This window comes from Mastigoproctus giganteus, chromosome 3 (genome assembly GCF_048544385.1).
Source record: "Mastigoproctus giganteus isolate SK-2022 chromosome 3, ASM4854438v1, whole genome shotgun sequence".
Lineage (NCBI taxonomy): Eukaryota > Metazoa > Arthropoda > Arachnida > Uropygi > Thelyphonidae > Mastigoproctus > Mastigoproctus giganteus.
The window spans coordinates 203,152,670-203,176,539 of record NC_143577.1 but is presented as its reverse complement, the minus strand read 5'-3'; the positions used below and the strand labels follow the sequence as shown (position 1 = coordinate 203,176,539).

At 40.3% G+C, this 23,870-nt stretch overlaps 1 protein-coding gene across 1 annotated transcript in view; it reads right to left on the bottom strand.

Annotated features, from left to right (window-relative positions):
* Window positions 1-23,152, bottom strand: part of LOC150088593 (lactosylceramide 4-alpha-galactosyltransferase-like) — a 30,715-nt gene extending 7,563 nt beyond the window's left edge. Inside the window, exon 1 of the mRNA XM_090370817.1 lies at window positions 23,063-23,152. Coding sequence (XP_090226943.1) covers window positions 23,063-23,150 — 88 coding nt within the window. The 5' untranslated portion in view covers window positions 23,151-23,152. The remainder of the gene's footprint in view (window positions 1-23,062) is intronic.
* Between the last annotated feature and the right edge of the window lie 718 nt (window positions 23,153-23,870).

The window sequence follows — 23,870 nt, the reverse complement described above, 5'->3', positions numbered from 1 at the left end:
CGGAATTTCGCAGCTGTAAACTTTCCTGATTTTTCTGGATTGCTAATGAGACAAAAATGTTTGAGGTAAATGATTGGTGAGAAAAGGTCATTTTCGATTTCTTCTAAGGAATTCTATATTTGTTTTGGTACGCGTGAAAATTTAAATTATCAGCAGCGGTTTGCATATTTGGTCTTTGGGCCACAAATTGTGTAATGATAGTAAAGATGAAGCAGCAAATGATTGCTCTCTCTTCCTCTGATAGATTCCTTCAGATATCTAGTTGGCATACTCGGCGACCGCGTCCTTTCTTATCCTCATTTATCTCTCAAAGAGGGATAACTCTGAAAAACTTATGGCAAAACCCCTATATCATATGCTTGATGGGTATGTAAGGATGGTGGAGCATAATTAGCTGAACGTACGAAATAAAAATAATAATGAATTAAATATAAAAGGAGAATATAAGATACTTTTTAAAAAACTAGGAAAAATAAAGAATAAAAGAAGGAACATTAATTGGAGAAGAATTCCACAATATTATGTGTGTTCCTCGGAAAGCGGATTCATTTAAAACCATAGTTGTTATAACAATTATGGTTTTAAATGGACCACTTAAACTGTGATTAGGTGGTGTTACCTCCACTGAATATCTTTCGTTCGCATACTCACCCTGCTGTGCCTTCAATTTTACCAGAATTAGAATGATTTCTTTCAAGGTGCAATGTGAATAACGCACCATCCATCGTACAAAATTGCATCTCAATGAATTGAGGAACATTTCCAAGTTTTATAAAATCAGATTTAAATGCAGCTGCGAATGTCTGGGATATGTTGGATAGGATAGTTCCGCTTCGCAGTTCTCTACTGAAGAAGGTCAAATTTGACCATTGCCAACAGTCTAGTTCAGACAGGTAACAAGGAATGTCCATGGTGTAGTATATCGTTAATTTGTATTTTAACGTATTTTAAAAAATAAAAACAAAAAAACTTTAAATATATGGACTACAGAGCTTGGCAACCTTTTGAAGGAGATCTGATTGAAGTTCATCTGTCTGTGTTTGTTTTATTTTAATTCGAAATAAAAAATAAATATTTATTTTGTAGTTTTTAATCTGTTTTAACCATACGCTGCATCAGAATAGTTTGTTGCGTAGATGAAAAGTTGAAGTGACGCGTGAAGCATGCTCATAACATAATACGAAAGGCAGGAAATGGCCGCCTATACGAATTATAATTTCTAAAGATGGAGAAATTTTAATATGATGAGATGCTTAAACCATTTCAGAAGTTGCTACAATTTGAAATTTTCGTTAATCACTCTCCTGCCATGTAAATGAAAGTGCGAAACCATTTCAAAAGTATAGTTTTATTCGCTATTGGGTTTTAGATTAAAATTATACTAATACTTTTCAGAATTTATTGGAAATAAAGTTGGTATATTTTGTGTATGTTGGTCCTGTAGCTCTCTCCATCATGTTGGTCTTGTAGCTTTCTCCAGTGCAGAGTACTTATATTGCTGTCAATTCTGTTTACGAAACTGGTTATGCTGACGTGAAATTTCTCTGTTTACATCTTAGATGCCTAAAGTTTATCCTTATAGTCTTTATAGGCTGAAGATTCCAGCATTATTCTTTATTTGTGCGAGAATATGAGGATTCAGGATCTATTCGATGCATTTAGTCTGGGAGATCTATTGATTAGAGATCCAGTGGCTCTAAGTGGCTTGATTAAGTTCTTAAGTATATCGCCAATGATTTGAAATTTATAGAAAATAAAGAAGCCTCAAAAAAAAAAAAAAAAATGTAGCCAGAAGAATGGATTAAAATTAAGACTGAAAACGAATAAAAGGACATTTGTAAAATCAAGTTCAGAAGATAATAACTGAAGAGGTATTTCAAAATTGGTTAAAAATAACTTTTAGCAGTACTCCCTAACACAATCCATCCTCCCTCGTGAAATGTTTTTCTATTAGCAGGACAATACTGAAAAGGGTTACTTTTAGTCATGACGTTCTAACGAATGCGATTAACTGGCATTCCACTAAATCCAGTGTAAAACCTGGATACATTTCCTCTGTTCATCCTAAAAACATCTCGTCCCTTCATTTTGGACTCCCTTCTAAATGTATACAAGTCCTGAAGGCTGGGGAACACACGCAATTTACAGACAGGTAAAACCCTAAAACGCTACTACAACACAATCACACTTCCATCTCAACATTCAGTAAACTATCCAGCAAATTACTCAGTTTTAAAAATACCACAAGGTTATTTTTAACGTTAACCTCTGTTAACCTCTGAAAATCGCTCTAACGAGTGTTTAATAAAAAGGTTTAACAGTTAAAATAACAATTTTAACTGTTATACTGATTACTATTACATTAATTTTAAAGTAATTATATCGTTATAACTGTTTTAAAAACAACTATTCAACGGCAGAATAAAATTTCTAAATAATTTTACGAAATCTTGAAATAATTTTGGTACGTTTTCCCAAAGATTTTAAATCAATTATCGAATCTCAGTTCGACCACTGTGTTTCCTTATGGCTACTGCACTTGACCTGTTTCAGCAAGCGCTCTTTACTCCCAGAAATTAAGGATTACTGCCCTGTTAACACACCAGCTCCATACCAGAAAAACTCTTAAGTTATAAGATTATATGTTATTGTTGTTATTACGATTTTTATATATTATTAGAAACTAAAGATTATTTTACACAATGAATTTTGTCTGTTGAAGTGAGTGTTCACGCATGCTGTTTTATTACTACCTCCTTTCATTAAATTGAAAAGCAAAAATATTTCAGAACGGATCAAAAATGCTTTAATATAGCATTATCGAAACATTTTAATGTGTGGCTTCAGAAAAGAATGTTCTCTTTCTTGGTATGCATTCTAAACAGTTGATAAAAGGATTGTGCTGCCATCTCGTGAGAAAGTGGGAACCATATATTTTTTTTAAATTAGGCTTAGAAAAAGTTTCCTGGATAGCAATAACACTCGTGTTTTTCTTTAGAAATACACACATACAAAGAGAGAGAGAGAGAGAGAGAGAGAGAGAGAGAGTCATTTGTGTATCCAGCACAAATCTGACGATCCATTGTCCTTTATTGTTTTTGTTTCAGAATTTATTGTTTTGTCCAAAATTACCAAAGGTTTGTTCAAAGGTTTTCAGGATAATTTCCTAACAATTTCAGCATCAGTCCACTTCCAGATTTGCAGTCACATGATCAATCGTCGACATAGGAATTTTCAATGCCGTTGAAATATTAAGTGCAGATTGATTTCTCATATGGCACACAATTTTCCAACTGCCCATTAATTCCATCGATCTTCATTCACAACCATAATACTGTCCCCTCGATGGAGGGCAGTAGTATGATTTTTAGTTGGCTAACTGTCAAATGATGGTTGTCCGGTTATTAACGAGAGAACAGAATAAGTTTTAAGCTTACAATACGGTTATAAGGTATAGGTTATGGTGAATCTTAAGATCCACCCGGTTTACTGCAGAAATTGCGGGTATGTATTTATCACACAAGTAACATTTTGAAACGATAAATGCATTGCTTCTTTTTATCACATATGTTAGCGGAAAGTTTTGGGTCTTAAAGAACTGAAAGTATTCTGTCACATTAGAGAAAAATTTTAAAGTTCTAGCACGTTACCGCACGTATTCCGAAGAAAATTAAGTCTCCTATAGAGGATCAACTTATTTAGTAAAGTAACTCGTACCCTGGTTGAAAATTTGAGGAAAACGGTATTTTCTGGCCACGAAGAAACAGAATTCTAAATTTTCCATATTTGTGTACTACATTGTTTTAAAACATTCCTATGTATGCTTGAAAGAGACTTCCGGCAATGAAATTTCTGTCAACCAACCCCTAATTAAATGCTACATCAGAATGAATATTTTGGAGAAAGATAAATGAGTTTAGTGGTCAGGATAATCCGCAATAGAGATATGTAATTTTATCTCCAAATCTGGGTGTCGTCGAAGATTGATTTAAATCAGTGTAGTCTTTTTTTGGCAGAAATTGGATAGAACTCAGTGTAATCATGAAGGTGTAAAGTTTGCTTCTCTCATTGGAGTTTCCCTGGAGACCAGCATTTGAGGAATAGATGGAAAATATTGAAGAATTAAGCAGAATCTCCATGTCCAGGCCAAGTAACCTTTTTCAGATTGGAAGGTGGATCCAATGTGTTTAAATTAGAAGGTGGATCCAATGTGTTCAAATTATAAGGTGGATGCAATGTGGATATATACTAAAGATTATGCATATACAAATTTCTGTGAGAAAACTCTCTTAAGAATAACCAAAACAAGAATACACATTTCTCGTTCGGAATTTAATAATGAGGCCAGCAAATAAAAACCTACCCGGTCAGTGGGTTTTTAATTTGCTCGTTTTTATCAAAAAACAATAAAATATTACTTAGTGTTGAGTAATGCTTGTATATTATATATCAGTGTATTCTGAGTAATACATATTAGCATTAAAATATTTGTTTTCTTCAAGAATTAAATTATATGAAAAATATTGTTAGCAAACGACGTATCTAGAACACACCAACACCACGTGCAGTTCAGTACATCACAGGACAGTTTTCTCGTGAAATAATTTCAAAAGCGGAATTCTCTCCAATTCGTACAGGATTATCCTTAGTCGCGTGGGAAATAAGATGGACACCTAAACTTTTATTGCATTGGTCAGCAACTTCACTTCCTTTCGAAGGAGTAAACAAACTATTCAACTGATTCCATTGCCGTGGAAATACCTCTTCGACATTAACAATGGTAATGCTGCAATTATTAATTTCTGCCGTTTTCACTGCTTTCACTCAGCAAAGTGATTTCAGTACTCTTTCTAAGAGTCGAGGTCCGTTATGTGCCCATATATTACTTTTGTCCGTTTTGGGAAATTCGGTAATGCAACTGTTCAAGAAAGGATGGTTCTTGTCGAAGATTAATATTCCGTGTGCAATACCGTTTTCGGGTTCTTCAAATAGTGCATTTCGAAATATGTCTAACGGCTTCAACACAATGAAATCTAAGTCGAGATAAATCCCTCCAAACTTCAATAAAACAGCCAATCTCAGTGCATCACTGAGATGATAAATCTTGAATTTACCTTTCCTCCAGTCGGTTTGAGAGAACAACTCTCTCAGCGGAGTGTCTTCCACAAATTTCTGTATATCGAGGTAGACGAAGTTGACGTTCCCATAAACCGCGCTTATACCTTCCATAAGGGAAGTTTCTTTTAAAAGTGACGCAGATATATACCCGATCTGGCAGTTCACTTTTTCTAAAGACTAAACTAATGTACTGAACTGGAACAAACATCCAGTTCTTTTTTCTTTGGTAATTAAGAGAGACAGACAGACGGAGAAGTCTGATGTAAAACTATTTGAAAACAAAATATTAAAAGCTTCTTTGAACTGTTCCTTACTTTTCGTATCAGGGAAACGGCCTACAAACAGAATTGTGAAACCACACTTTCAACTATTACCAGCACTAAAATCTTGAGCCCTCTCATCTCTTGGATAACAGACTGGAAATGGGTGAATAGAGATGTGCATTCAACAGGTTCCAAGTATTGCTTCACATTCTGTGCTTTTGAATAGTTTTGAAATACACTTTGAAATTTTTTCCGGTACATTTACTTTTCCATCTTGTTAAATTTCTGACGAGATTGACAAACACGTTTTGTAGCATTAATATATTTACCCCCTACCAAACTGTTGTTGACTGTTATAGGATTTGATAAGGAGAAGCAATTCGGCTTTTTGGGAACAATCTTTTGTTTGATTTTAGTTCATTATTTCTTCTCAATATTCGTGTTATACATTGAATTAATACCATCGAACCGTTTCCCATTTAAATGTTCTGACATCGAGGTTCGAAAGATGAGGGTTATTTACCGAGACGTAATTGACATTTAACACAATACTAAAATACCTTTGAATAAAGTGATAGTTTTAGAAAATATTTATGAAATGGCCACCAAAAATATTTCATGTTTTCAGTTTGTTTCAATTGTTTATTTGTTAACTATTTTATGACGTGTCCTCTTTTGAATCTGTGAGGAGATTACCTTGCATATTTTCAGGCTATAATTGATAACTGAGCCTTATTTTATGAAAGGTAAGGTATCTCAATGCTTCTGTGGGTGAGCGTAGCCAGTTTCTTGCTTACTGTGGATTTTTTTTTATTTATATATTTTTTTCATTGGACAGTTTAAATTTGATTTATCTTCAGGCAGCAGTTATTTATGAGAACACCAAGAACGAGAGATATTAGAACCAACAGTGCTTAGTACTATGCATGGATAGAAGGTTGAGATGACTCAGCATACTTGTTGATAATAGACTTCAATTTCTGTAGGTATTCCTGTAATTTTCAGGAAATGAAGGGAGTTGTTCCAGAAAACGAACATTGAAGGAATAAATGAGAAAGTAAAAAAAAATGGTTCTGTGAGCATGAAGTTGGACATTAAAAGGAATCTGACTGGTCGTGGAATGTATTAGGACTTTGAAAGAGAGAGTGCGAATTATAGAAGCCAGTTCAGAAGAACAGTGCCCATGGAAGTGTCCACAGAAAACACATGCAGCAGAAATAGAACGTCTGTGAGACAAAGATTGGAGATACTCTGTTAGAGATGACTAATTAATTAACCTAATTATTCTCATTTGAATGGAATCTAGAAGCCTGAGAGGAGACGGGTTTAAGGCATAGACTCAGATGTGGGAGCAATATTCCATCTTGGGGAGGATTTGCGATTTGTACAAAGTGAATGAAAATGGGTAGCATAATATTTACTAGAATATTAAGGGTTTCGAGTGGATAAATATCGTCCGAAAGTGCGTGGGTAGAGTGGAGTTTCGAGCTTTTGGATGTGTTATGAAGAATTAGCTGTGATGGGCTTGAGGAAAGGTTACTGTGGTCAAAATCCGTTGCAGCTGGACCTGAATATTAGTATTAGTAATGCGCATATCGTGTAAGGAAGCCCAAGGCTTATGTTGCACCATTAAAAAAGTAAATAAAATAATAAAATAAGTAATTAATAGATAATAAAAGAAAAGGAAATAGATAACGTATGCATTTTCCCCCTCCTGTATCCAGCTGACCTTTGGATTTCCCCAGACTGTCAGCCTCTGCTATCCACGTAGGGAACTTATTCCAGTAATTTATAACTCGCAGGCTAAAATACAACTGTCTGCAATCCAGTCCAAACATCTCCCCCCATAACTTGAACTTATGGCCCATAGTTCTAGAATCATTTATAACCGTGAAACTTTCGTCCTCATTCATTTTACTTATGCCTCTCAGAGCCTTAAACACTAATGAAGTCTCCCCTGAGGTGACTAGATTCCAAGCTCTGCAACCCACATATTTGAAGTATTTTGTCATATGGGCTCCCTCTTGCCGATTTCACCAAACTCTTTCTACTAGTTCAAGAAGCTCGATATCTTAAATGCGATCTCCACACTTGTACACAAGTATTCCAAGTGTAGTCTAACAATAGCCTTATATAATGTAATTAAGACGTACCTATCACTACTCCCAAACGTTCGATAAATCGATAGGATAACATGGACTTCCTTGCAACCTGCCTATAATGCTCGGAAGGCTTCATGTCTGACAGTCTATGTCTTCCACTACTGACTTTAGTTCAACTCCACCAAGTGTATAAATTATTTTGAGGTTACTGTTCTCTAAGTGTAAGACTTTGCATTTTGCTAAATTAAGGCCTATCTAGGTAACTCTGAAGAAACTCTACTTGGTGGTGATCACTAATTACTCTACCAATCTTTACATTAGCTGAAAATTTAGAAATCACGCCCTCCATCCCTTCATCGATGTCATTTAAGAAAATCAAAAACAGCAGTGGTCCCTTGAAGAACCTCACTTCTTACACCAACCCAATCTGAGAAATGACCGTTTATCACAACCCTCTACCTCCTGCCCTGAAGTTATTCAGCTATCCATCTAAGGATATTCCCTGTGATTTCAAACTGTTCCAGCTTATAAAGTAACCTTTCATGTGGGACTGAGTTAAATGCCTTGCTGAAATCAAAATACACAATGTCGAATTTATTCCCTAAATCTAACTCTTGAGTGAACCTCTTAAAACAGCAAACCAGATTAGTTAAACATGATTTTCCCTTTACAAAACCATGCTGAGTATCCATCGGTATCCCACTTCTATCTAAATTATCCCGAATTCCACCCTTGATCATTGTTCCCATGATTTTCCCAACTACTGAAGTTAAACTGACCGGTCGGTAATTTCCCACTTCACTCTTAGAAACGGCCTTATGTATTGGAGATACATTGGCGCTTTTCCAATCCAACGGAATCACTCCCGAGTCGTAACGCTCTCAAAATTAGCTTCAATGGTTAAATGCACTCACTTGCCCACTCCCTTAAGATATAGGGTAAATGTTATCAACCCCAGTAGCCTTATTGGCCTATATGCTCAAAATTTCACACGTTTATTTTTCATTAAATAAACGTGTGAAATTTCAACTTCACTCCCAGAATTTCTCATTGACGTGAAAAGTTTTTCTTCTGTAAATATCAATGCAAAGTAACTGTTGAGTTCAACTTCAGCTGGGGTATCTAATACTATCCCACGTCCATTACATATGGGTCCGATCTGGTTTGTCCTTCTCTTCTTTTCATTTATATACGTGAATAATTCCTCATCTCCCTTCTTTGCTCTCTTTACTCAGCGATTGCTCATAAAGTGCCTTTGCCAGCCTAATCTTTTCTGGCACTATTACAGATCACTTTGTAGCTGTTATAGCCATAGGCTTCTACTGTAAACAATATACTAGACGCCACTTTTAAATCCATTGAAGGAGACAACACTCCTGAACAGCAACTGCTATGCCAAGCCAACGATGCATACAAATCCCCCAGGACGGAGGAGCCCTTCACCCAAGCAGAACTCCAAATTGCTATTAACAAGATAAGAAACAGGAAAACCCCAGGATTAGATATGCTCGAGCCGGAAATAGTAAGGAAAGTGGCTGAGTACACCCCGAATCTGCTCCTGGACCTTTACAACCACTGTCTCCACTCAGGCTGGTTCCCTACGGACTGGAAGGTGGCAAACATTAAATTGATCCTTAAAAACGCTTCAAAACCACAGCACAAGCCGGACTCCTATCGGCCAATAGCCCTCCTGTCTGTGCTGAGCAAAGTGTTGGAGCAGCTGCTCAGACATAGGATTGAATCACACTACCTCACAGCTAGCTTAACAGCAAACACAGTTTGGCTTTAAACCTGGAAACTCAACCCTCGACGCACTGGAATGTATCCTTAACATGGCGGAGAGCTGCCGACAAAAATACTTTCTCCTCATCTCTATAGACTTTGCGGGGGCGTTCGACGCCCTCTGGTGGCCGAGCGTCCTCGCAAGACGCAGGGCAGCCCAACTGCCATCAAATCTATTCAGCTGCATAAGAAGCTACCTAACAAACAGACGGATCCTGGTACAGGCCCCTTACTGCAAGGTAGATCGACAGATACACCGAGGATGCCCCCAGGGCTCAGTATTAGGCCCCCTCCTGTGGAACTATGTACTGGACGAGTTCCTCTCCCTCGACTTAGGGAGTGTACAGGCATTGGCCTATGCAGACGACCTCTCCTTAGCCCTCACTGCAGATTCAAGAGCCCAATTAGAAACTCTCGCGAATGCAGCAGTAATCACACTGCAAGAATGGACGGAAAGGCATCGGCTCACCATTTCGGCCACCAAGACTAAATCCATCTTACTTAAGGGCTACCTAACCCCAACTAGACCCGCCTCAAATTAGAATCAACAATAGAACAATTAAGCTAGTCACAGAACTAAAGTACCTGGGAGTTATCCTGGACCGTAATCTGTCTTTCACCCCACACCTAAAATATATACAGGCTAAGATGAAAAAATACGCTGCCATGCTGGCCAGAGTCACACGTTGCGACTGGGTCCTGAAAAGGCGCACACTTGCGATCCTTTATAAAGCAGCCATTATCCCGGCAATCGCATACGCCTCCGGTGTCTGGTTCCACAAAGCCTCAACAGCGGTAAACCGCAGACGACTGGATATCATACATAGACCCATCCTATTGACACTCACCCGATCATGCAAGACAGTCTTTACTCATGCACTACAAGTGATCACGGGCGCTCTCCCTCTTGATCTTGAGGTGACTCGCAATGGCATGCTTCAGCAACTCAGAAGTGGCAAAGTCACAACCTTCCAGGACCACACTACGGACCCGGCTAATAACTGTAAAGTTGAGAAATTCAGGCTGAAAACGTACTTGACATCGATATGGCAACAACGCTGGACGATTTCTGACAAAGGAGACATCACACGAAGGTTCTTTCCGAACTTGCAAAAGGTGTACCCAAAATATCCGACATGGCTCTGCCCTGGTCTCCACGTCACCTACCTTCTCACAGGACATGGAGCTATCTGCCACAAGCTAAACCTCTTTGGACTGACAGATAACCCAGCCTGCGCATGTGGTTCCCTCGAGACCTGGGACCACCTGCTACACGAGTGTGAACTGTACGAAGATCTGCGTGGACACCTCATCACACAAGTCCAGTTCAACCCCAAAAATCAGGAGCACTACCTACTGGAGGACGAGGGAACCTACAATGCCCTAACCAACTTTGCTCAGTGCCTCTTTGTAAGACGCCAGACTCTTCCTTTGCCGGAAAACCTAGGACAACTAGGATAAATACAACAACAATCACAACAAATGATGAACGAAGATAAAACTGGACTGTGGCTGAACTGCACTCTTCCAAATACTGACCGATGGAGGACACCGATTCCATTTGAGAACTGTTAACCAAACGCATTGACTACAATCGGACCTTCGGGAGTCCACCCTGACTGTGACTGAAGCCTATCCTACTGAATATCCACCAGTGGACGGACCTGGATCCCACGAGTAACTACTTAATAAAAGACCAAGCATGATCTGCACAAATGTCAGACAGACCTGGACTGAAAACCTGGACAGAGATATCTTCACTCCCTCCTGGGAATACCAAATGGGGTAGCCCTGACGCCTTGGCGCCCGACTGAAGCCACCCCACATGTATGCCCTGTTGGCGAATAGGCCAGCTCCCTTGCCTGGCCTACTTTCTACCCTTCCCTGGCGGGGGATGAGGGGACAGCCCTGCTGTCACCTCCCCTTCTCGCCACCCCTTCTTTTCCTTCTGGTGGGGCATGGGCATGCCCCACTGTAAACTGGAGTTGTCTTCCCTATCGGCTCCATACTTCTATCTATCTCCCCCCCCAGTCTTCAGTCTCCCTCCCCACTCTACCTGCACGCTAGTGAACGCCCCACACAATCTAAATTCCACAAGTGAAAATCAATTTCGCCCACCATTTCTTTTGACCTCCTAGCGCTTCCTCCTCAACGTGATCACATTTTTATTTATTTTTTTTTTATTTTTTATTTTTTTATTTTTTTATTTGTTATTTATTTATTTTTTTTTTATTTATTTATTTTTTTTTATTTTATTTTATTTTATTTTATTATTTTTATTTTTATTTATTTTTTTATTTATTTTTTTTTTTTAGGTCCTAGCCACTGAAATCTCAGGAAATTAGGTGGCAGGACCTGCCAGAGTGAACTATATTCTAGTGGATACCTGGTCTGCCTCCACGGGGCGAAAGTGGGGCAACGTCGGGCCTCAGTAGGGGTCTGGCGGCTAAATGACCAGATGAACAACGGTACAAGGCATCACACATATACAAAGTCCATACACTTTTAAATCTCTGGCTTTTCCAGTAAACTGGTTCACATACAATGTAAACTACGCGGAGATGGGGGGAACCCCTGGTACCGTTTGACCCTAAACACACTTTACACTAGTACTTTTTATTGCTCTGTAGCTTTTCCATTCCGTCTTTTTCTACTCAAGTAATGTGGCAACTTCACTATTCATCCAACTTGAAATCCTCCTCGTGGAGTATTTTTTTAAAACAAAACCCTCGCACCACTTTTGTTTAAATGTTTACGTCCCAACAAAACAGATTCCTTATATTTAAAAGTCTGGCGAAAGCTGATAAAAAATTCCCCCCGAAAGCTTTGCGGAATCCTTGTAAGTCTTGAGGTAACCGACAAGGCTTTCAGCGTATAATCCCTCCTGTCGTGCTTGGGCCTTTCTCCGGAAACCTCAGGAAAATGACTACAAAACTATCACCATGAATCTGAATCATCTCTGGAAAAAGCGCATTGTGGTAAAAGAGGAATAAGTCGAAAAACAGTGTAAATTCAATATCAGATAATAACTCCTAGACTAGACGTTAACTCATGAAAATAACGGTATATGAAGAAATACTATACTGTATTCTTAATAGGACAGGCTAATCACGAAGTTCTTAATAATACAAGTGTTTGTATTTGTAATCTCTATTGAAGATACACTTCAATAATCGAGATTGGGAGAATGGTGGTTAAAGAGCAGCATTAGAAATACATTGTCACTGTTCACCCAAGAGATAATGCAGAGAGAATTGTAGCGCTGCGCTGGAAGAGTAAAAATCCTCAACGTTAGTTACAAATTTATAAATGACAGTTCCTATGCAGTTATTCAAAAATGCAGTAAAGGGAGAGATAAAATAAGTACAATGTTTATGGAGAATACAGCGCAGATATAACAACAAACAGAGAATCCATGCGCATACTTTTATAAAGACTGATATGTTAGAAGTGGGTATAGACTGCAATATTATAAAGAGGTCTTTTTATTAGAAACAAAAAAATTGAATGCTTATCGGTAAAAAGTGATCTTTAAAAGTATAGAAGGTTTCAGGTCCAATGTTTAGAATTGTTAATGGATAGCGACTTCTGGAATCGCTGCTCCCTCCGTTTTTTAAACTGAAATAACACGAGCATGCTTCGAAGCAGGATACCAACCATCGTGTTCTCGTGGGTTGTTGTTGTTTCTGTAGTAGTAGAATTTTAGGAGCACTAAATACTAAGGTCATATTGCGCTGTGTGTATATTGTCTGTATATTGCGTGAGTTCTGTTGTCAATTTTCTTGTTTGTCTGGACAAAAATCGCGAGTTTCCAGGGGAGGGGAACCATGCTACCCTCGCCTGAGATCGACTAACTCATCCAGGTTGTGAAAATGGTCCATAAAAATTCCTCACATCATCGATGGGACTCGAACTCAGGTTTTTTCAACCCTGTGTGGGAGAGGACGGCAATTCTACCAACTGTGCTCCCCATGTGGGCGCGTTAGTTGGTCTCAAGCGAGGGTAGCATGGTTTCTTCTCCCGGAAACTCGTGTTTTTCGTCCAGCAAACAGAAAATCGTCCGCAGAGCACATGCAATTTGCAGGCATTATATACAGTGCAATATGGTCTTAGTAGCTGATGCTCTTAAAAACCCAAAAACAGCAACAACAACAACTACCACCAACCAACCAACCAACCATCATGCGGCAGCAGTTGAAACGATTTATTTTTAACAGCTGGCTCGAATTTTTTAGTTACTTATATCTAGGTGGGTGAGATGCTGACCTTTTCCTCACGAACAACCCAAAACCCTACACAGTCAATATTAAGGGACATCTGCGTACCTCGATCACAATTTTGTAGTGGTCTTTTCTCCAATGGAGCCGCTTTCAAATGGCCTTTCTATAGTTCCTTGTGTGGTATTAGAAAAACGCAAAATGACATGATCTGCGTTATTTATTTTTCTATTTTCTTTTGTTGAATTATTGTATCAAAGACTTCGGACCCTAATATTTGTGCAGATTACATCAGTGAAATTGTTGTTCCTGGACTATTCTTTATCGAAACCGTGGTTTTTCGAGAAGCCTACCAAGGCTGTTCAAATTAAGACTGCAGCATATTACAATTGGACTGGATGATTCTTGTAGTCATGGGAGATATCACATAACTTTGGAAGATTGCCCATAAATGTGCTTAGAGACATAAGGTTCCTGAATGCACATAATATCAAAAAAATTTTCCTTTGCAATGAGCCTGATCTCATCAGCAACGCATCTAGAGTGTTGTGCATTGAGCTGCATGATTGTAAGTTGGAAGAGACAGTCTGGTTCGCTGCCTAGCTATGCAGAGAGAGAGAGAGGGGGCACACTGCCCGTCTCTGGTCTGGAGATCGTTTGTACCGGTGGTTGTTCATTATTATTGCCAAACGGTGGCATTACCAAGAAACCTGCGAGCCATATATCTGTGTTTAGATATCTTTCTATATTGGACTTTTGATCTTAATCCGGAAAGAGGAAAAGGATGGATGCCTGTTGTGGACCTTTATAGGGGTACCGGGTATGTAGAGCTGCTTCAGAAGGGTTTCAATAGCCTCGACAATGATTTGACACCAACTGCTCTCCAGGAGGAGCTGCATCACAGAAACCTTCAGCACGCAAATCCGGAAGAAGAACCCGCCAACTTGATCATTCCCAAGTTCAAGACGAAAGTCAGAACAGGAAATATTTACCACTGGATCGTGGTGTTGTCACCAGCGGCTTGGAGTACGCTTAGCCAGACCGACAGAGTTTTTATAAACTGGGGGCAGTCACCGCTTTAGGGTAGTAGTAGTAGACGTAGCCGTCTCTAAGTGTTTCAGATGTTGCCCGTTTGGGCTTACGACTCATACCTGTGCCCAAACCCAACCCACTTGTGGCCATTGTGCAGAACGTGACCACGACTTCAACACGTATCCGAATAAAGACAAGCCGCCGACCTGTGTAAATTGCAAATTCCATAAACTACCACCATAGCACTCATTTAGGGACAGCGAATGTCCAGTGTACTGTAAAGCAAAGAGCACTTTCCAAATGAGATTAGATTATGGCCACACGCCCTAAATTCTATAACATCAACAGGGTAAAATTCATACAAGTGGACGCACAACGGTCCAAAATAGTAGCGGCGCAGCTCACAAAGACGGGGATGAGGAAAATCTCGACATATTCCTCATCCAGGAGCCATATGCATATCGCAAGGAGGTCAGGGGTTATCCCCTGGCCTATAAGATTTTGCAGGATCCCAGGGAAACACCCTGGGCTTGCATATTGATTCGGAATCCAAATATAACAGCAACAAAACTAACCAACTACTGCACATCTTGAGCTGAATGTGCCAATATTATTACGCCCCTGGGTGAATTTCATGCGGTATCGCTATACTGTCACTCAGGCGAAGATATACTACGCAACCAGATATCTGAGGAGCCTCCAGACAGACTTCCCAAACAGTAAGATTGCCGTGGGAGCGAATGTGAATTGTAGGTCCCCAGCGTGGTTCAGCGAGACCAAGGATAGATGTGGAGAACCGAACGGCCAACGACTTCAATTTTACTTAGCGAATAGTCCGTACACAGTCCTCAACCGACCAAACAACCTGGCAACGTTCTCTAGTTCGATGGGGAGGTCACAAGCGATGTCTCTCTGGCTACCAGATCCTTCACTGGTCACCCAACATCGTCGACCGTCCAAGAAAGCTGGACCACGTCGGACCACAGGGCCATCACGTTTGAACTCCAACGTTCCCTTAGTCGACACCAAGCAGTGAGGCAGGCACAGCCAATATTGGCCACTCTTCCAAGCCACCCTGACCAAAGCAGCCCAATCGCTGAACATCATTGGACCCAGCCCGGATCAGCACCAAATGGCGGTCGCTGGTCTCATTACTGAAGCTGCCAACACCTCTATTAAAAAAAAAAAAAAAACCCAACCCCAGGAGCTGTAACTTGGTGGTCTCCAGAGCTACAGAGGCTTAGGTAGGAGGTGCACAGTAGAAGGAAACTCTACCAGCGGGCAAGGCGCTCCCAGCCGGTAGCGGAAGTGGAGGCACTAACACAGAACTTCCGGGACGCAAGGAACCTGTACACTGCAACCGTACGCGAGCGTAAGATGCGCAGTTGAGAACACCTTGTTTCTACAACTGGGAATGATAACTCCTGGGGTATGGTATACAGAGTAACCAGAAACAAACTCCACAAGATTGAAACCATACCAGCCACGAGGACACGGCATGGTACTTATACCCGGACCTGGTAGGAAACAATTATTAACATCATGGATACCATGTTTCAAGACCATCTTGCCCCCTCAACCTCAGAGCAGATAACCCTCTGTGCGGACAATAAAACCTACTGCACGAACAAGTAGACCCCTGGCTCTGAACTTTTGGAACCAGAGATTCTAAAGAAAGCCGTCGAAACCATTCCAGAGCTGCTTCTTAAACTATACAATAACTGCCTCAAAGAAGGTCTGTTCCCCCAGGTCTGGCAAACTGCAAACTTGTGCCTCTGATCTTTTGGAACAAGAAATTGTAAAGAAAGCCGTCGAAACCATTCCAGAGGTGCTTCTTAATTTATACAACCACTGCCTCAATTAAGGCCTGTTCCCCAGGCCTGGCAAATTGCAAACTTGTGCCTCATTTCCAAAAGTCCCAACAAACAACTGGACCTTCCGGGGTCATACAGACCCATAGCATTCTTATCAGTCCTAAGCAAGCTCTTTGAGCAGCTGTTAAGAAACAGAATAGTGATCCATTACACTGCAGTCGGCCTGCAATCACGCCAACAATATGGATTTGGGAAGGGATTCTCAACCGTGGATTTCCTGGAAAATATTACTAATGCTGGAACTATCTCAGTTCAGAAATACTTTATGGTCATAGCAATAGATTTTGTTGGGGCGTTTGACACTTTATGATGGCCAAACCTCCTGGCCCGAATCCGGAAGCCAACTTACCGTCAAATCTGTATGAAGTCATCAAATCCTACCTGTCGAATAGGTTCGTGACAGTCAGAGCCCATATTCTTCAGTAACAAGAGAAGTATCCAGAGGATGCCCATGGCTCAATCCTGGTTCCACTCCTATGGAACCTGGTTTTAGCCGACTTTTTGAACCTGGAACTCGGCGACGTCGTCCCCCTAGCCTATGCGGGTGATGTGGTTCTGTTGCTGCCTAAGAGGTCTAGGGCGCAACTGGAGAACACCGCCAGCAGAGCAATAGAAACTCTAGAGGACTGGGTTAACAACAATAATTTGAAGATCTCATCCACGAAGATAAGATCTATATTATTAAAAGGAGCCCTAGATACCATACGACCCCCTCAAATCAAGGTACAAAGTAACTCAATTAAGCTTACCACCGAATCAAAGCACTTTGGAGTAGTACTAGACAAGAACCTGAGCTTTACACCATATATAATGCATATAATGGGGTTTGAGGAAAAAAATTCCTCAGCCTCTACTATAAAGCTATTTCCCTAGGAGCGATTACATATTCTGCTGGAATATGGTATCGCTACGCTACCACTGCAGTGAAACCGAAAAAAATGGAGACTACGCAGCGACACATACTCATAACCATCTCGAGACCATGTAATACTGTAAGTACCCACGCACTGCAGGCCCTAACGGGATCCCTCCCTCTGGACCTGGAGATTGTTAATCATGGGCTACTCTTTCAACTGAACAAAGGCAGAACCACAACATACCTCGACTACACCATTGATTTGTCAAATGATCCCAAAGTAGAAAGAAACCGTCTCTCCGCTTACCTCCAAAAAACTTGGCAGGCCCGCTGGGAGACCTCCAGCAAAGGTGCAATAACTAGAAAATTTCGACCCAACATATGGCTGGTATACCAATATTATACAACGTGGCTCTCACCGGACTCTACACCACCTACCTGCTGATGGGACTCGGGGCCATTAGAGACAAACTACAAGGATTTGGACTGAGTGATACGGTGTTTTGCCTCTGTGGTGAACGTGAAACGTGGGAGCACTTAATGTACAGTTGCCCATTATATGAGGACCTCTCATGCAGTTTCATCATCCACAGCTTAACCTCGGTAATCAAGAAGACCTCGCCATAGCTGAAGTTGACACATACAAGACATTTGCGCAGCTGGCCCAGGACCTATTCACAAGAAGGACGCTCCCACAGCCTCAAACACTGCAGTAAACAACCATGCCTTGCAGACCAGCAGAAAGTCTACATAACCACGGAAACCTACCCAGATGATGAACTGACACCAGGGTGAAACAACCAAGGAATTAAACCTCACAACTGAGTCTAACTGAAGTGACAATCCATGACAACTCACAGATGTATCCCTCTGACGTGACAATCTCATTGAACACATGAACGCGACATAAATAAGGTAACTGGACCTGACCTGGAAGTGAAAACTAAAAAAAAAAAAAAAAACACACACACACTGTGACAACCGGATTAGACAACCTTATCCAGCACAGGCATAATCGACAACCTGATCAAGACAACAAGACTACCAAGCAATGGCTCAGAGAAATGACTGCAGCACATTGCTGCCACCTAGCCATATGGCGATCTGGGCTGGTAACCTTGACCAGCCCTCTTTCACTCCTATTCCCTCGCAGGGGGGGAAGGGAGATGGCTCGCTGTCTTCTTCTCCTCCTGCCATCCCCTCTTTCCCTCTGGTGGGGCATGGGCACTGACTGCAGGGGCCATCTACCCTAACGGCCCCTTACTTCTCTTTCCTCCCCCCAGCCTTCAGACTCCCTATCCTTCTCTTGACTATACACAGCGAAAGCCCCACGCATCCAAATTTAAATAAACAACAAAATTATTTTTTCTAGATCATATGCAGACACTGTTTGAATTTCGGTACAAAAGACTGGACAGCCGAAAGTTAAAATTGATAATGTTCTTTTTCTTCGGGCTTCGGACCAGTGGGTGCAAAACAAGTGGCAAAGTTAAAAATCTTGTTACTCAGACCCTCAAATCTGATCTTACGACTGTTAAAATTATGTCCTTACGCATGATACGAAATAAAGGAGTTATTATAGAAACTGCTACCAAGACAGATTTAGAAAATTTATCTGCTTCTGAGTCTCTTACTTCGGCTGGCGCCTCTCTCGGACCCCCTAGCATGGGAAACCCGTCTTTGTTTCTTTACGACGTTCCAAAGGATTTAACTAAAGTCGAAATAATCGAAAATCTTCATATCAAAAACTCGGCTGACAATGGATTTTCCTTAGAGGAATGTAAACAGGAAATTGCTCTCAGATTTACTAGCCGTGCAAGATCGTCGTAACTTGTGAATTGGGTACCAAGCTTCTCGCCAAGAATGTACAAACGCATTCTGTCAAAAGAAAGGATTTTCTTATTTGGAGTTCTCACAAATTTCGTCAGGTTACAACTGTAAAAAAGTGTTACCTCTGTTTAGGATAGGGACACACTACACAGATTTGCTCCCACGAATCCCCTTCATGCGGTCACTGTGCACGCAGTGGTCATGTTTTTTCTGAATGCTCTCATATGGAAGAGGCGGCTTGCTGTGATTTTGCACTCAGTTCTCTACCTGCATTCTTGTCACACACTCAGTAATGAATTTATTTCTATTGCCCTCCATCGGAGGACTTTACTCACTCTCTTGCTTACCTTGAGACTGTGATAAATACTTTGGGACCGAATAGCAATATATTGATCTCATCGGACGTCAACGCAAAATCAAACTTTTAGCACAGCTGTTCAAGAGAGCACGTGGCCTTCTCTTAGGTGAGTTCATAATTAATCATTGTTTTCAATTCACAACAAGCTTAATCACCCTCATACTTTTTCAAGTAATGCAGGAGAATCTACTATAGATATAACGATGACAAAATCTCACTTCGATTGTGGCTTACTCACTGGACTGTGTATACGGATTGGTGCACCAGTGACCATAGAGTCATCTATTATATGCTTTTCCATGATTCTGCCGTTCCATCTACACACACTTTCTCACAGCCAGAATTAATAAGATTTTCCATCAGAAATATTGACTGGATCGCTGTTGACTCTTCCATTCTTCTGGACTTTGACGAACAGAAACTTGCTTCTTTTGAAACCTCACCTATTTCTCATCAAGTGAACTATATACAAAATGTTATAATAAAAGGGTCATATAAGTCTTGTAGGAAAATGATTGTTAATCAGAAGACGTGTTCATGGTGGACGCAGGAGTTATCCCAGTTAAGAAGGCAAATTCATCGAGCCCGTAGGTATTACCAAAGGCATAGACACTGGCCCCAAGCCGACGTTAATCATTTCAACCAGCAGTATTCTTCATTGAGGAAATGTTACGCGAAGGCCATTGCCTCTCGAAAGCGTGAAACGTGGATGAATTTCGTTCACATCTCTGGAAGTGCTAACCCTTGGAGTCTTCTATACAAAATTGTTAGAGGAACGACCTTTGGCTCTAACATATTTGGGTCAATCGTGGCGGACTCCGTGAAAACGCTAAACTGGCATGAATCTGCAAATGCAATTTTAGCTGCTCTTTTCCGTTGGATGATCCTACCTCAGACTTATCTGTTCATTCTGTCTGCGCGTGTAGCACAGTGGTGTCCTCACCGTCCTCTCCACACCGGGTGGAAAAGGTCTGGGTTCGAATCCCGTCGATGACGCGAGGAACTTTAATGGTCTTTTTTCACTCCGTGGCTGAGTTAGTCGGTCTCGGGCGTAGATAGCAAGGTTTTTCTCCCCAGTAACTGGAGTTTTTTCGTCCAGCAAAACAGGCAAATCGACCATGGAACATACGCAATTTACAGACACAAATACGGGTTAATGTATTTAATTACGGGCAACCCTAAAATAATAATTTAATTTTTTATCTGTTCATTCTAAAATCCGATGAGACAATGAATCCTATGTGTCCTCAACAACCACCGAACCTTTTACGTTGGATGAATTGCATCCTGTCTCGCATAAAGTTAATGTTCAGAAGTGCCCAGGACTAGATCTTGTAGAAAACATTTTTATTATCAGAGTCGTGAAATTAAAACCTTATCTTCTTCTAAACTTATTCAACAGATGCCTTCAGGAATAAACTTTTCGGGCAATTTGGAAGGTCGCTCTAGTTAAGTTAATCAGAAAGCCGGATAAGCCTTCTGGAGAGGGTAGATCGTACAGGCCGATCGCTCTGCTGGATAATTTGGGCAAATTGCTAGAGCGACTAATGGCCATTAGTTGAATAACCTACTGGTAGAACAGGATCTGCTTTCAAGGAGTCCATATGGGTTATGTCCCGGACGTTCCTGCGGGGATTCTCTTGTGGACTTTGTCTCTTCAGTTCAAAACTCGGTACTTAAACATACCCTGGCCGTTTTCATCGACTTCGAGGGCGCCTTCGACTCCCTTTGGTGGAAGAGAGTCCTGGAGCGTCTGCGATCGACTAGGTGTTCCAACCACCTTTACTTTTTAATCCGTAATCACTTTGTCAATAGAACCATAATAGTCAAGGCTAAACATAGCCAAGTATCAAGTTGACTGTATGTAGAGGGAGCCCACAGGGCTCTATATTAGGTCCTTTTATATGGAACATGGTGCTGCAGCAGTGGCTCTCCCCATCCTTCAATAACATCAGTATGCAGACGATCACACCATCTTGGTAAATGGTAACTCTAGGGTCGATCTGGAAACTATCGCAAAGCTCTTCACATTCTAGCTGGAACATTACCTTTAGACTTGCAGGTTACTTATAGAGGATTCTTATACAGAATGAAAAACCAGATTGTGACAGAATTTTTATACAGAATGAAACACCAGATGGGAAACAGCTCCCGTTGGTGCAACAATGTGAAAATTTATACCACAAGTTTCATTTCTTCCTGATAAACGTGTTCGATTTTGCTACTGCATGGACATATTCACGTCCTACTTGTTGACAGGACATGGATCGATGAGTCCTTTTAGGTTCAATTTATCACAATCAGACTTCTGTTCGTGTGGATCACCAGGGTGTTGGTATCACATCTTGTATCATTGCTCCCTGTATGACGATCTCAGACTTCCTCTTCATACTCTTACTAATTTTCAACGAGGACAGGAGTCGTCTCTGCTTCAAAGCTCGGAGTCAAATCTGATTCTTCAGGCTTTCGCTCAAGGCGTATTTCTTCGAAGGCCTTCAGTGTCGACAGATCTTAACAGGCATAACTACTCATAACTGCTCATGCATAGCTGGTTAGATCTTTTTTAATAATATATAAACTGAAATCTTCAAGAAGTGAAATTTTTCCTCGGCCCGCAGACAAAATTAAGTGCTTTGCTTTCACGTTTTTTTTTTTTTTTAGAAGCACCACTGCTTTCTTTCTTTTATTTTTATTTCTTTACTTATTTATTTTATTTTTTTAGAAGCACCATTACCTTCTTTCTTTTCGTTTGATTTATTTTTATTTTATTTATTTATTTATTATTATTTTTTAATCTTTTTTTTGTATTTTTTTTATTGTTTTATTTTATTTTCTTCTACTTCATTTATTATTTCAATTTTATTCATTTCTTTTCCATATCCAGCACCATGGGTAGTCGTTTTTTCCCCCCTCTGGAATGGGACGCCAGAGGATTCTGGCCGACCTGGCAACATCAGGTGGGTCAGAGCCCCTTTTAAGACAGTACGTGCTTTTCATGGACTGGCCTACCTTCCCGTGGTGTGGAAGAGTACCCAGAATCATCTGTCCAGGTGACCGATGCTTCTGGATGGCCAAGAGAACAACAGAACACACACACACACATAATACACGCATGCCTACGTCATTCACATTTCTGCCCCTTATAATGCGGTACTATCCTTCACCGAGATACGAGGCGCAGTTGAACTGACGTTCGAGGAGCCGCCCTTTACATATACACGTGTCCAATTTGATTATTCTATTACTGTAACATTTGAGAAAAGTTGGAGTAGTATAAAAAGATTCAATAACTCGTGAGAAAAAGAAATGGTGATAAATATTTGAGTAAAGAATTGACATTTGATAAAACTTTTTCAGTTTTATCAAATGTCCATTCTTTTCAAATTCAGTCCCACATTTACAAAATGCAACAAAATTTTAAGTTAATGAAACGGAACAATGAGTACTGTTTAGATGTTTGTGTGGGTTAAGAGAATTCAATAAAACTTATTTCAAAAATAAACCCGATCTGGCAATGCTTTCAGTTTCTGAAAGAGAAATGAACCTGCCTATCTTTCGTAATTAAGAGAGTCTTCTGATGTTAAACTATTTCAAAATAAATATTAAAAGCTTATTTGAACAGTTGCTTACTTTTCACATCAGGGAAACGGACTACAAACAGAATTGTGAACACCGCACTTCCAAGTAATGCTAGAACTAATACTTTGAGCTTACTCATCTCCTGGCTAGCGGACTAGAAATAATTTAATACAGATGTGCGTTCAAAGTGTCCCACATATTGCACCACAATTCTCTTCTCTCTGGAATACATATGAAGTCCACGCATACACTTTTCTACATGTGACTCAATTTACTATATTAATATGCAGGATGTTCATAAATTATTCATCTCATATTTATGAAGCGCCATTAAAATCTTTATAACAATACGGATATTACAGCAGTTTTTTTTCCTACTCTCAAAAATTACCCCACAGAATTTCGTATCACTCAATCGCAATTCAGTAAACCTCCACATAGGTACCTTTTGGTAGCACCAAGAATGTCAGGACGGTAGCAAATTTCATTCCAAGTGATTTGAAGCGTCCCTTGAGAAATGGAAGTCACTGCCTGTTTAATCCGGTATGACTTTGCTAAATTTTTGCATACGCATTGTCCTTTACGTAGCCCTGTACAAAAAAATCCTGGGAGTCCATGGAGTGGGGCCATCTCGTCCAATCCAATATTTTTATTGAGGAAATATATTTAATATAAATATATTAAAAGGAAAGTATTAAATTCGCAATATGAGCATAAAGGCTACTAGATGGAAATCTGAGAGAAAGAAATCCGAAAATCCAAACTGCTGGACATTATTTTTGTGGCAGTGCAATTAGGTGAAATGAATATACGGGCAATACAGTAATAGTAATAGTGTTCTCGATATAGTGCAAGGAAG